The 14,582-nt window shown below is 41.1% G+C and overlaps 1 protein-coding gene across 2 annotated transcripts; it reads left to right on the top strand.

The window, feature by feature from the left end:
• The first annotated feature begins 4,601 nt into the window (after positions 1-4,601).
• LOC139537357 (brain mitochondrial carrier protein 1-like) lies at positions 4,602-13,040 on the top strand. 2 transcript variants are annotated; one of them, XM_071338578.1, is made up of 9 exons: positions 4,602-4,762; positions 5,333-5,431; positions 5,934-6,072; positions 8,169-8,263; positions 11,175-11,260; positions 11,445-11,540; positions 11,740-11,864; positions 12,031-12,244; positions 12,822-13,040. In XM_071338578.1, the coding sequence occupies exons 2-9, from the start codon at positions 5,368-5,370 to the stop codon at positions 12,861-12,863; spliced, it is 861 nt and encodes a 286-aa protein (XP_071194679.1). In that variant the 5' UTR covers positions 4,602-4,762; positions 5,333-5,367; the 3' UTR covers positions 12,864-13,040. The 2 variants fall into 2 exon arrangements, with proteins under 2 accessions (XP_071194679.1, XP_071194678.1); XM_071338577.1 differs by lacking the exon at positions 4,602-4,762 and having other exon boundaries at positions 5,185-5,431.
• Positions 13,041-14,582: the final 1,542 nt, after the last annotated feature.

The following is a 14,582-nucleotide window of genomic DNA, read 5'->3' as shown; positions in this document are numbered from 1 at the left end:
ATTTAGCGGTGGGCGGTGGGCATTAATCTGGGGATTCAGGTTCTCTGTAGAGAATACTCAGATAGTGTTCTTTACCAAGAGAAAGGTGAGAGATGAGGTACACTTGAGGTTATATGGGAGAAACTTGGAAAGGGTGGGGGCCTTCAGGTTCCTTGGAGTGTGCTTTGACGCTAGGCTGACCTGGCAGAACACATCGAGAGAGTGGTGGGAAAGTGTAAGAAGGTGCAAAATGTGATGCACTGTCTGACGGGGAAGGAGTGGGGGGCTGGGCGTTCCTCATTGAGGACCATGTATGTTGTATTGATCCAATCTGTAATCAGTGGTGTAAAGTACTTAAGTAAAAATAATTTTAAGTACTACTTAAATAGTTTTGGGGGGTATCTGTACTTTACTTTACTATTTATATTGTTGACAACTTTTACTTGTACCTCACTACATTCTTAAAGAAAATAATGTACTTTTTACTCCATACATTTTCCTTTACACCCAAAAGTACTGGTTACATTTTGAATGGCTAGCAGGACAAGAAAATGGTCCAATTCACGCACTTATTAAGAGAACATCCCTGGTCATCCCTACTGCCTCTGATCTGGCGGACTCACTAAACACAAATGCTTCATTTGTAAATTATGCCTGTGTTGGAGTGTGCCCCTGGTTATCTATAAATAAAAAATCAAGAAAATGGTGCCATCTGGTTTGTTTAATAGAGGGAATTTGAAATAATTTATACTTTTACTTTCAATACATACAGTTGAAGTCGGAAGTTAACATACACCTTAGCCAAGTACATTTAAACTCAGTTTTTCAGAATTCCTGACATTTAATCCTAGTACAAATTCCCTGTCTTAGGTCAGTTAGGATCACCACTTTATTTTAAGAATGTGAAATGTCAGAATAATAGTAGAGAAAATGATTTATTTCAGCTTATATTTCTTTCATCACATTCCCAGTGGTTCAGAAGTTTACATGCACTCAATTAGTATTTAGTAGCATTGCCTTCAAATTGTTTAACTTGGGTCAAATGTTTCAGGTAGCCTTTCACAAGCTTCCCACAATAATTTGGGTGGATTTTGGCCCATTCCTCCTGACAGAGCTGGTGTAACTGAGTCAGGTTTGTAGGCCTCCTTGCTCACACACACTTTTTCAGTTCTGCCCACACATTTTCAATAGGATTGAGGTCAGGGCTTTGTGATGGTCACTCCAATACCTTGACTTTGTTGTCCTTAAGCCATTTTGCCACAACTTTGGAAGTATGCTTGGGGTCATTGTCCATTTGGAAGACCCATTTGCGACCAAGCTTTAACTTTCTGACTGATGTCTTAAGATGTAGCTTCAATATATCCACATCATTTTCCTCCCTTCATGATGCCATCTATTTTGTGAAGTGCACCAGTCCCTCCTACAGCAAAGCACCACCACAACATGATGCTTCCACCCCCGTGCTTCACAGTTGGGATGGTGTTTTTCGGCTTGCAAGCCTCCCCTTTTTTCCTCCAAACATAACGATGGTCATCAGACCACAGGAAAGTACGATCTTTGTCCCCAAGTGCAGTTGCAAACCGTAGTCTGGCTTTTTTATGGCGGTTTTGGAGCAGTGGATTTTTCCTTGCTGAGCGGCCTTTCAGGTTATGTCGATATAGGACTCGTTTTACTGTGGATATAGATATTTTTGTACCTGTTTCCTCCAGCATCTTCAGAAGGTCCTTTGCTGTTGTTCGGGGATTGATTTGCACTTTTCGCACCAAAGAACGTTCATCTCTAGGAGACAGAACGCATCTCTTTCCTGAGCGATATGACGGCTGCGTGGTCCCATAAATTGTTTACTGTTGTTTGTACAGACGAACGTGGTACCTTCAGGCGTTTGGATATTGCTCCCAAGCTATGAACCAGACTTGTGGAGGTCTACAATTCTGAGGTCTTGGCTGATTTCTTTTGATTTTCCCATGATGTCAAGCAAAGAGGCACTGAGTTTGAAGGTAGGCCATGAAATACATCCACAGGTACACCTCCAATTGACTCAGATAATTGAAGTAGATGTTCTAACCGACTTGCCAAAACTATAGTTTGTTAACAAGAAATTTGTGGAGTGGTTGAAAAACGAGTTTTAATGACTCCAACCTAAGTGTATGTAAACTTCTGACTTCAACTGTAAGTATATTTTAGCAATTACATTTACTTTTGATATTTCTACTCAAATAGTATTTTACTGGGTGACTTCCACATTTACTTGAGTATTTTTCTATTAAAACCTCTTTGGCTAGGGGGCAGTATTTTCACGTCCGGATGAAAAGCGTGCCCAAAGTAAACTGGCTGCTACTCAGGCCCAGAAGCTAGGATATGCATATTATTAGTAGATATGCATAGAAAACACTCTGAAGTTTCTAAAACTGTTTGAATAATGTCTGTGAGTATAACAGAACTGATTTGGCAGGCGAAACCCCGAGCACAATCCATCCAGGGACATTTTTTTTGAGCTCAATGTGTTTTCCATTAGATTTCTATGGGAAGCTCTTTTTAATAGAAATATGCTTGCAGTTCTTATGGCTTCCACTAGATGTCAACAGTCTTTAGAAATTGGTTGATGTTTATCCTTTGAGAAATGAAGAAGTAGCCCTGTTCTTTCCATGTGTCACACAAAGGGACTCAAGTCTTTTGGAGCGAGTGACCTGGAACGTGCTTCACTTTGTTTTCGTCCGGTATTGAGCACAGTATTTCCCGTCTTAAATTTGATCAATTATTTACGTTTTAGGATACATAAGTTTGGATTAGGAACGTTGTTTGAAATGTTTGGACCAAGTTTACAGGTAACTTATTAGATACTTTGTAGGCGAGTTGGAACCGGTGTATTTCTGAATAAAACGCGCCAAATAAATTGACATTTTGGGGATATAATGAAGGAATTTATCGAAGAAAATGACCATTTGTGATGTTTATGGGACATTTTGGAGTGCCAACAGAAGAAGATCTTCAAAGGTAAGGCATGAACTATATCATTATTTCTGTGTAGCACCTGCCTGGTTCAAATCTGATTTTCATGTGTTTGTATGCGGGGTGCTGTCCTCAGATAATCGCATGGTCTGCTTTCGCCGTAAAGCCTTTTTGAAATCTGACACTGTGGCTGGATTAACAAGAAGTTAAACTGTATTTTGATGTATAACACTTGTATGTTTAATGAATTCTTATTATGAGTATTTCTGTTTTTGAATTTGGCACAATGCAATTTCACTGGATGTTGTCAAATCAGCAGGAATGGGGGTGAAGGGATCCCTACGAGGTTCTATTAAGGTATCTTTACTTTTACTCAAGTATTATAAATGGGTACTTTTTCCATCACTGTCTGTAATAGACTATGGCAGTATAGTGTATGGTTTGGCAGCCCGGACCTCATTGAAAAGGCTAGATGTCATACAGAGGCAAGGACTCAGAATATGTAGTGGGGTGTTTTGGATCTCCCCAGTGTCTGCACTACAGGTTGAGATGGGGGATTTGCCTTTGCAGATTATGATACAGTAACTGGCAATTAATTATTGGGTCAACCTACAGTGACATGGGGTATCTCATCCTGTGAAAGGGATTTTACAGGCATGCTGGGAACATGAGCGAGGACAAACACAGGCTTTGGGTGGGTAGGTAGTACCCAGGCGAGGGAGATGAGACTGTAAGGAAGGGAGTTTAGTCCAATGGTAGCTATTCTGGTAAATCCACCATGGCTACTCCCGCCTCCAGTAGTTGATCTAGAAGTGTTGGAGAGCCTACCGAAAGATAGGGAGGGTGTTGATCCGTCTGGTTTGTTTAATAGACGTCTGAATACTGTGTATCAGGATTTTGTGGCCATTTACACAGATAATTTACACAGATCAAAAGATCCAAGGGCAGAACGTACTGGGTCAGCATTTGTAATGCAGGAATGTGGTGTGGCAAGTTGATGTACTGACTAAACAAGCACGTAGTAGTGGGGATGTTGTTGTTGTAGTTTCAATGAGCAAGGCAGAGGCAACCAGCTTGATATGGACAGTGATGGTGCAGAGATGGCAGGAGCAGTGGAATAGAGATACTAAGGGCAGGCATTTATTTCAAGTATAGAGGAAAGTCAGGAAGGGACAGAAGAGAGGAGGCTATTGTTACAAGATTAAGGGTGGGTTGAATAAGACTTTGAATGTGATAGGAAAGCATCCAACAGGAAAGTTTTCCCAGGAAACAGAGACAGTGGAGCATGTATACAGTGTGGGCAATATGAGAGGGAAAGATATTGGCTGAGATCTAGTATGACGGAGAAGGGGATACAGTAAATTAGTTTAAAGAGTATATTGAGTAGATTCAGTGGAGGCTGCTGAGGGGAGGACAACTCATAATAATGGCTGGAACTGAGCAAATGGAATTCGACTAATTCTGCTCCAGTCATTACCACGAGCCTGTTCTCCCCCATTAAGGTGCCACCAACCTCCTGTAGTTGTGATCTTTTTTTAAGAGAAACGGGGCTGGCAGGTAGGATTTAGTTTCTCCCTGTCTCTGGCCCACACTCCAATACAGTAAGTGGCGGTAATGCACCATAACGTTAGATGCCAACTGCCGATAAACCCCACCGAAAAGAAGAAACTTCCGGTGCCTCAGTTCCTGTTTCGGCGCAAGTGCACTAGAAATGGAAAGCTACGTAGCCGGATAACTTTTGTGATGTTTTTTTTTTATTGAGTTAACCCACTTGACGTCGAAGATATGAGATCCAAAATAAAATAACAGAGCACGACTTTTATTCACATTACAGGTAGTTGTCATTATATGGTTCTGCGCTTTGTTGAGGGTTTTCTAAATTATTGATAGAACTGTTAGCTAGCTAGCCAGCTTGTTGTTTTTTGAGTAATGCTAACATGCGGCGCTGCCGGCAGGCTCAGGCCAACTGGTTCACAAAATTCCGTTGAGTTGACTGATATTTCAGATGACGGGGACTCCCCTCTATATTTTTTAAGTGTTAACTGGTGCTAGCGTAATAATCAGATAATAACATATTGTGTCATCTTGGGGTGAAAATACTAAACGACATTGCTGTCACTCACGTTAACATTACACACAGTGGTGCGGGCGGGGAATGTAGCAACTAAAGCCAATTGAAATGCTTTAAAATTCGATTGACTTAAATTGCAGCCAATAGAAATTCCCAACATTTGCGATGGCTCTTTAATGAATCTTTGACAAGAGGGTATCCTTTCCGGCGCAATATTCTGTGACGCTGATTTTATGAGATCTCGGGGAGTAATTAGATCAGGTAGCACAATGTTATATGATGTACGATTACAACAATTTATTTATTTGTATCTCGGCGGCCTGTTGTTTTTAGCGGGGCTCGATCAGGTAGAAGCGGCCGCCACCGAAATGGCCAACCTGAACTGGAAACCGTTCATCTACGGTGGGATGGCTTCGATTGTCGCAGAATTCGGTACGTGATGCACCAAAACCTGTTCAGACTAATTTATTTTAATCATGCATTTTTTTCATTATTCTGTTCCCACACACATTTAAGACTCATGTTTAGCTGCATTGAGAAGCACTCAGAGATTTGCAGCAGTCTTCTTGAGTGATGTCGATGGCCCTATATTATGGATGCTACATACAATTATTAATGATGGTACTCCATTGGAGTAGATCTACAGAGACGCAATTGTGTGCAATTCTATATTTACTTGTTTAACCTCTTAGATAAACTAACAGATTATATTTCACCTCCTTAGAAAAAAGCTAAACAATGCAACACCTACTTTGTGAAAGCATCACATTGATTTGCATTGCATTCACTGCATTGTTAGTCCACCTCATTGCATTGAGATACTATTACCTGATCTTAGTTACTGAGGGGTCACTTTGTCATTTCATTTAAATACTACCAGTGATCTCTGAACTTAACAATGTTGTCATGATGTTGTTGGTTGTTCTCCCCTCAGGTACGTTCCCCATAGACCTGACTAAGACGCGGCTGCAGGTGCAGGGCCAGTCCCAGTACATGGAGGTGCGCTACCGGGGCATGTTCCACGCCCTGTTTAAGATCGGCAAGGAGGAGGGCATCAAGGCACTGTATTCTGGGTGACCAAAAATAATATGGTTTACACATGTTAGCCTATACACTATGGGGGGGAAAAAACAACATATTACAGTATTTGATATGGTGTGCTATGGTAGAACATATTCCCGTTTGGGCAGGGATTGATATTAAGGGTTTCCCTTTTGCCCGGGGCAAATTTTATATATATATATATATTTTTACTGATAACCAATACGCAAAGATTTCCAGCAGTCTGGTTTTTCTGGTTCCTCCCCTGTGTGTAGGTGAAAATAAGCTACTTTACATTTTTGAGTGAGTAAGTCTTTTGTCAATACATTTTCATATTTGTAGCTACTTTTTAAGTAAATACCTGCAGTCAACTTGTGCAGTACTTTAGGACATAAAGCAAATCGCGATCTTCATTTTACCTGTCACGTTATTTTACATTATGAAGCTTACTGTGGTTCCCCAGAACAGTTGAGCCAGTCACGTGTTGGTATGTAAATAGCATAACGTGAGAAAGCGGGAGCTGTGTATTGATGGGTCGTGTCTTAATGTTTTTTTTGTTTTTTTTTTCAGTAGCATGATCAGGGACGTGCAAATGTAGTTTTTCTTCACAGAAAATATATTAGTGTAACACATTCGGCAGAAAATAGCTTTGTTTTCATCAGATGACAACAGAAGGGCAGCACTAATTGGCTGGCAGCCTCGTACGTAGGCCTAAATGAGCTTACAGTGAAAAAGCAATGTATTTTTTGCAGTAAACAATGCATGGCAATCATATTTCTAATGTTTATAATAGAAAGAATGTAGCCAGCTACATTTCCTAATGCCCCCTTTTGTACTAAGCCGGTAATACCGTATATCCCAGTATGAGAGAAGGATGGTAGGACGATATGAAAATCTAGATACCACCCAACCCTACCAGTGAAACAGATGAGGAAGAAGAAATGCCAGAAGTGTAATCTTCTGCAGTTTATCAGAATTGATAATGTCAGTGTAGGTGACTAGGAGAATTGTTGCAAATTGTTCCCTTCCGTGACATGGCAAAAGTTTTTACAGACAAAACAAAATATGTGATCCATTGATGGTATGCACAGGATGACATTACAGGACTACTGCAAGAGAGCCAAGAAACTCAGGTCAGCTCAACATCTTGGTCTGAGTGTGTCAACATCCAGGACACAATGTCCAGGTCTGGGTTCTCAGACAGGCTTACAAGAGGCTTAGGTCAGGGAATAACAATTCTCTACACCCCGTCGCAAAATGTGTAGAATTGCAGGAAATTTCAAACAAACATTTTCTTAGGCTATGGCCCGAAAGTCTAGGGCCAGCTCTGACTGCATGGGAGGGTATGGTAAGCAGACCTGCATCCCATGATGAGTTCTGATTTTTTTGTGACCCCCACCACCATTAAAGTTGCCCATCCCTGTCTTCAATCAAAGGTGCATAGGAGAAGCAACAACTGAAAAATGGTACAAGAGACTCCTACGCTCTGTATTATACTTGCAAATTGAACATTTGTTTTTGAAAAGTCATGCTTTGACGAAGGTCTGTGGCTAAAGGGGTGCACTTTTCAACAAATGTTTAATTAGCAAGCATACACTGTGTCCAAGAGACGCATTTCTACCATTGTAGAACACGCAATTGAACAGAATATTTTTCTTCTTAGTTAAATCATTATCATATAAACCTGCTCCACTATCAATTAACCTCAAGCCTCTCTAATAGAACCTTCTCTCATTCTCAACTATTGATCTCTAAGCTACTGAAATGAAGTCTGGTCTTGTATATGAGAGTGTGACTTTTTACAAGGGAAGTTGGCAGGTGCTTTCCCTATTGGGAAACGCTCTTCTTGGCTGTAGTTTTCATTAGGGGACAGCCTTAGAAATACCTGTTTGTTTCTAGAGTATCTGAGAGCGGAGTGACCAATGTGATAACAGCAATAGTCGATAGTTCAATTTGCAAGAGAGTTGCAGGGAACCAAGCTTCCCAGGCAAAATACAAATGTCTGCCAACATCTTGACAGTCCTGATGGCAAGGTAATGGGGTGTGAACGTTAGGCAAAAAGCTCTTCACTTGTTCATAAAATTGACACTCCCCGAAATGACTCCTGTCTTTCTCTGTGCCTGTGCAGCATCTCCCCAGCTCTCCTGAGGCAAGCCTCCTACGGGACCATCAAGATCGGGACCTACAACACACTCAAGAGGTTATTTGTGACCCATCCGGAAGGTGGGTTTCAATGACTCCCCAGTGCTTTCTATCTCACATAATTTTCTCTGTATGCCCTTTCATGTTTAAATTTGTATTTTTTTGCCGTAAACATCCATCTATGGTATGTCCCTGACAGCTGTTTTAAGCAACAATGCATTGCATACATAGTGCTGTCATAGGCAATGGCAAGGTTCTGTAATAAGGTACTCTCTTCTGTTTGCCTAGTGCCTTCTACAACTGTATAGACTTTTAGCATGTTGTATAAAAACTGGGCATAAATCTGGAAGCATCATTAGTGGCAAGAAGTCAGTAGTAATGAGAGAATGACTGTGTGGGGTGGTGGTTGTGGGTCACACATGAGGTTTGGTCGTATCTTGTGGCATCTACTTTTGCCCTCAGAATTATTTAACAGTTGTTTATAATGTCAAGGATCTCAGACATGCACATGAAATCTGGCGACCCTTTTGTATGAGTACTGAACTGCATGTCCCAGCCAAATTCATGTGACGGACTGACCTTACCAACAGTCATACCAGGGCAGGACAATAAAGTCACCCTTTTACAGCCATGTGTGGAGTGGGAGTTTGGAGGGAAGAGAGGGAAGAAGTTAGCTGGCCAACCTGAAAGGGTAGAGGGGACATCAGTCAGTACTTGTGACTTCACCATACTGTTAATTTGCACACACAAACAATCAACACGGGTTTAAATAAAGCCTGTAATTTTGAAATGGACCATTGCGTTGCTTCTTCTGAAGATCAGTGTTTTTTGTTTTGTCTCTAGGCTTTCCAGTAGAGCTTACAGGGCGTTTTCTCATACTGTCATCAGCAAAAATAACAGTTTGGGCAAACCAGTTAAATACCTGTCTGGACAACCTGCATTGACGCAGATGTCTGAAAACACAGACCGAGAGTGCCTAACTGCCGTCACTAATGGCCAATATAAACAGGAGACTGGGAGCCTTTAATGCAACAGGGAACAAATCTCATCAGTTGTCTATTAATAGGTTTGCATTACATTAACCGGCGCCAACATGTATTCCCATATCACAGGAAGCAATCTCTACTGAAAGACTGAGTATTTACTGCACAAACAATTACAGGATTATTTGAACCTTTGCAGTAGACAGAGAAACGGAACCAAACGGAGTTTGAAGAGATTACCTAGTTAGTAGAGGGGTTGACACACTGATTTATCTGAGACTTAAGGCAGTGGTTCATTTGTAAATCGGGAGGTGCCGGAACAAAAAGTGAGCACGAGAGGGAGCTGCCCTGGGGAGGACTGCGTATAATTGCATTTGCGTATTGGCATAGAGCACTAGAGTAAAGGCACTTCCATAAATTTCACACATGGGTGTTATTTGTTGTTGCATAGGGTCTGGGAAAAATGTGGCCTTTTTATAAACACGTCATGCAGTTCTACGTCATGTTACATGACTGGACAATGTTTTTTTAACACCGCACAAATGATGGAAATGACAGGCTACTTAGACACTGACAAACTGAGAATCTGAGATCAATAAAAACGACCTTGTCTTGAATCCATCAATAGCCCAGGCATATGGAGATACACATATTGTAGGCTACAATATGAGGAGGAAATTATAGTCCTAAAAATGCTTTCCATGCTCACCCAGTGATGTGCAGCTTACTTGCCGGTGATGGCCAATGTGTTCGTGCCTAAATCTTATCCCTGTCATACTACTTTGTAAAACACTATTTGGAAGTTGATCAGATATTTTGGTAGTCTACAGCAGACAGATTAGTCTTCTCTGTTCAGCAGGAGCCATTTGCTTTCCAACCTGTGTTATTCCGCAATTGTATTTGAAATATTTTTGGAAAGCCCTTATTTGTATGCATGCTATTCACTGACAGATTTGCCGTGCGTTCCTGATTAGGCTATGCCTTATTAGGCTACACACAATCAACAGACAGCTAGGCAATATTTTTTAAAGAAGCTATTGGTCCTATGTGGCAAAATTATAGGGCTTCTCATTGTGTAGTAGGCTATTCTGAATTATTTCATTTCTTTCTGAACAGACAGCAGTAATTCTTTGAACACTTTTTATTTGAATTTTTATATTGCAAAAAGTGACAATTATTTTTCATGCCACGAGAGGTACTGGATCCGGCCAAATAAGTTCTGGAATGGGGACTGCGTTATCTGTGATTGTGTTATGAAGAGAAGACCTCTGCTGCTGTTGTGCTTCTTCACTCTGTATGCCTCACTCTGCCAGGTTGTGCGAATGTGTTTTGAATGCTTATTTTTGGTACAGGCTGTGGTTTGCCTGGTGTGGTGGTTGGGCGGGGGGATCCAGCGCCCGTTCTCCTGCCATAACGAACGGCCCCAGGACCATACTAACTCTTGGTCACATTGATCAAGGTTTCACTGTAACTATTGATCTAAACTTAATCCATCATTTCTTTCCTACTCCTCTGTCTCACTTACTTCCACTGTAGATTTGTTTTGTTTACCTGGTGACTTATAATGGTCATTGTTTCTTGTCTTAACCCCAACTGTCATAATCACTAATAAATAAATCATGGTCCCCATTCCATTTCAAACTGTGTGCTGTAAGAGGGGCGGGGTGCAATTTCAATACAATAACAATATTACAGTAGTATGTTTTGAATGGTGACAAATCCAAATTGCAGAGGGTTCTAGTTAGTAGTCATTCTTTTACTTATTATGCTGTAATGAATAGGTTAATGGCTTTCTAATTCTCATGACTTTCTGTCTGGAGTTGATTACTGCATGTTTGTCGACCTTTTAGATTTCATGTTCACCTCTAAATGATCATTTGAAAGTCTCTTGTTCAGAATTATAGCCACTTGTTTTACGTTGCACCTACCTCTGTCTTTCTAGAATTTCTCTCTGTCTTTGTGTGTTTGATGTGGAGGAGTAACCGGCTGTACTTTCTTTTCCCTGACAGATGAGACTATGGTGATCAATGTGTTCTGTGGAGTGGTGTCTGGAGTCCTGTCCTCCTCTCTGGCCAACCCCACTGATGTTGTCAAGGTGAAAAACGTGTAGATAGCTGAAAGATCTAGATACTGGACATTGCAGATAGTAATGTCATGAATAGAACTGACGGGACTCCTTTTTGTGTCAGAGAGGCATGTTTGAGGCATCTCATAATCTGAACGTCTCACAACGTTTTGCCCTGCTGAACGCAGGCCCTGATTTTCTATGTTGTGTTCAGATCCGCATGCAGGCCCAGGGCAGTCTGTTACAAGGCAGCATGATGTCGAACTTCATAAACATCTACCAGACAGAGGGAACCCGTGGCCTGTGGAGGGTGAGTGGTGCCCTCTTGGTCACAAACTATCAAACAGTGGCTCTGATCTGTCATCAAGATTTTTATTTTTATTTTTCATGGAAGAGCTTTGTTGTTTTGTAAGATTGTGACCAGTGAGTTTATTTATTTTTGGCCATCTGAAGACCGTTAAGTGACTGGTACTCTCGGGTTGTTGTATTTATACTGTTGTCATCCTCAGGGCGTCATCCCTACAGCTCAGCGGGCAGCCATCGTAGTGGGAGTGGAGCTTCCTGTCTATGACATCACTAAGAAGCACCTCATCAAGTCTGGCACCATGGGAGACACCATACTCACACACTTTATGTGAGTTTAGACATCAATATTGTAAAATGCATATAAATATATAATTTTTGTTATTCATAATGTACCGGCATATTCTCTGAGAAAGATAATAGAAAACCTAACAGTGAGTGTGCATATTATACACCTGATCCTCTGGCTTCTCCCACATCGGTCTCTCTGCATGCAGTTCCAGTTTTACGTGTGGCCTGGCGGGGGCGCTAGCCTCCAACCCAGTGGACGTGGTGCGGACGCGTATGATGAACCAGCGAGTGCTGTCAGGGAACCCCATGTATAAAGGCACGCTGGACGGATTGATGCAGACCTGGAAGAACGAAGGATTCTTTGCCCTCTACAAGGGCTTCTGGCCCAACTGGCTGCGTCTGGGGCCATGGAACATCATTGTATCCTTTCCATCACTGGAATCAAAGTTCAAACCCACTGTGTTGCCAGCACTATTATCCAAATAACTGAGTCATCTGAACTCTGTCTCTCTGCATTCTATTAGGTCAGTTCAGTTTTGCATCAGGTCATATTGAGTATTTTAGACATCCGAGAACCATTCCTGGTAAAAGTAGGTGGACTTCAGCATTGCAGGACAAGTTGTCAGTTTGTTGTTGAGGTGATCTCCCTTTGGGAACTAGAGCATGTTCTAATTCTATCACCCTATTGTTGCTCAGAGGTTCCGAGAGAACAGCAGAGTGGAACGGAGAGCTGTTGTCAGGTATACAGCTTGTGTAATGGCAGTCCTGTCTCCTTTCTCCTTGGCTACCAGTAGAGGGTGCCAAATACTTACACTGAAGCAAAATATGCAAGGAGGAACCTTGTTATGTTTACAGTGATATTGTATAATACCATACAAAACGTAAATTGTATTTAGTGAAGTCTTATAAGTATTGTGATTTTTGTATGGGCACAGACAATGTCATGATTATGCTTCAGGGCTGCCACCAAGTGTTGTCCTTAACTAGAGCTCTTTAGTTCTTCATCACGTTTGAGCAGCTGAAGAAACTCCCCTTATAGTTGAACAGGGAGTGGACACTCCGTCGGACCAGAGTGTATCAGAGCGCGGGAAACACCCCAGCCCTTTGTCTTCGTTTCATTCACAATCCCTCCCTCGTCACACAATCTGTATGTGCATGCTCATCTAAGTTTTATTTGAACTTTTAATAATATATATTTTGTTTTTTATAAAAAAAATTATGTTCGTTTTTTTTTAAGCACTTCCTCATACTCATTAACCATCCTTGATGCCACTCCTGGCAGCTAAAGCTTAGGATTGTAGCTGAGGACGGAAGCCCATTTGGACCATAAGGTATTAGCTAGGTACGCTGACTGCCAGCTTGCTACCATTTTAAAGTGAGCTTGTGGGAAAAGGAAGAGGACTATCCTAGGCGGAACGGTAACTGGAGATCTACTTGAGCTTTTTTAGGGATGTGGAATAGGCCTCTGATTGTGTCTGACTAGTTTTTTAAACGCATCTCTATACTGCATGGGATGTGCAAGAAAAAGACAATGGCTGTTAAATGTATAGGATTGGGGTTTTGCCTGTCTGATCTGACGTTTAAATAATGTCTTCAATGTTTTGGGCAGGGCTAGCTAGAAGAGGATGCGATGCATGGCAGGTTAACCGAGTTGTTATTGTCAGACAATTTATTCTCAATGACTTACCTGGGTAAGTAAAGGTTACAGTAGGTGCTGCTTAGTCTGTTAGAGGAACTCAGGACAACGGTGACCCACATGAAAAAATAATATACTATGGTTAAAATACATTGTAGTGTTTTTGCTGCCTTTACTGTAGTTTTGCTGACATTACTGTAATATTTAGTGCCGTGTTTTTGTGGTCTATAGTATACTGTAGTATTTACTATAGTATTTTACATTATACTAAAATATTCTATAGTAAGTATTACAAATGATTAAAGTATACTGCAGTGTAGTATCGTATACTATAGTTTACTACAGAATTCTATAGTAAGTACTGCAGTATTCTATAGTAAACTAGTATTTTTTTAATGTGGGGAGACTATATGTATGGTTAGTAAGATGAGATGGGAATTTAGTCCAATGTTGAACCAAAGCCTCTATTGGGTACCCGGAGAGTGACTTTGCGTTCTGTACATTTCACCACAACCCCTTTGTGTGAAGTAGAGGTGTCTGCTGTTGTCTGGAACACTAAACATGCACAGGAATGGAAACACTTTCTGGGACCTGCCTGGTTGTCATGGTGATTCCCATGAAAGTATACTGAACAAAAATATTAACAACATGCAACAATTTCAAAGATTTTGCTGAGGTACAGTTGAAGTTGGAAGTTTACATACACTTAGGTTTACATACACCTAGTTTTGGCAAGTCTGGTTAGGAAATCTACTTTGTGCATGACACAAGTCATCTTTCCAACAATTGTTTACAGACAGATTATTTCACTTATAACTCACTATCACAATTCCAATGGGTCAGAGGTTTATATACACTAAGTTCACTGTGCCTTTTAAACAGCTTGGAAAATTCCAGAAAATTATGTCATGGCTTTAGAAGATTCTGCTTAGGCTAATTGACATAATTTGAGTCAATTGGAGGTGTACCTGTGGATGTCTTTCAAGGCCTACCTTCAAACAGTGCCTCTTTGCTTGACATCATGGGAAAATCCAAATAAATCAGCCAAGACCTCAAAAAAAATTGTAGACCTCCACAAGTCTGGGTCATCCTTGCAAGCAATTTCTAAAGTTAATGCTTGGT

The sequence above is a fragment of the Salvelinus alpinus genome, chromosome 13 (genome assembly GCF_045679555.1).
Source record: "Salvelinus alpinus chromosome 13, SLU_Salpinus.1, whole genome shotgun sequence".
Taxonomy (NCBI): Eukaryota; Metazoa; Chordata; class Actinopteri; order Salmoniformes; family Salmonidae; genus Salvelinus; species Salvelinus alpinus.
This window is presented reverse-complemented; position numbering and strand designations above follow the sequence as displayed.

What these genes read in the sequence shown, in the direction of transcription:
- LOC139537357 (XM_071338577.1), top strand. Translation starts at nt 5,233, where the DNA reads ATGAGATCTCGGGGAGTAATTAGATCAGGTAGCACAATGTTATATGAT. An exon ending in ATCAAGGCACTGTATTCTGG is followed by an intron (nt 6,073 to 8,168) that starts GTGACCAAAAAT and finishes GTGCCTGTGCAG; the next exon opens with CATCTCCCCAGCTCTCCTGA. An exon ending in GAACCCGTGGCCTGTGGAGG is followed by an intron (nt 11,541 to 11,739) that starts GTGAGTGGTGCC and finishes TGTCATCCTCAG; the next exon opens with GGCGTCATCCCTACAGCTCA.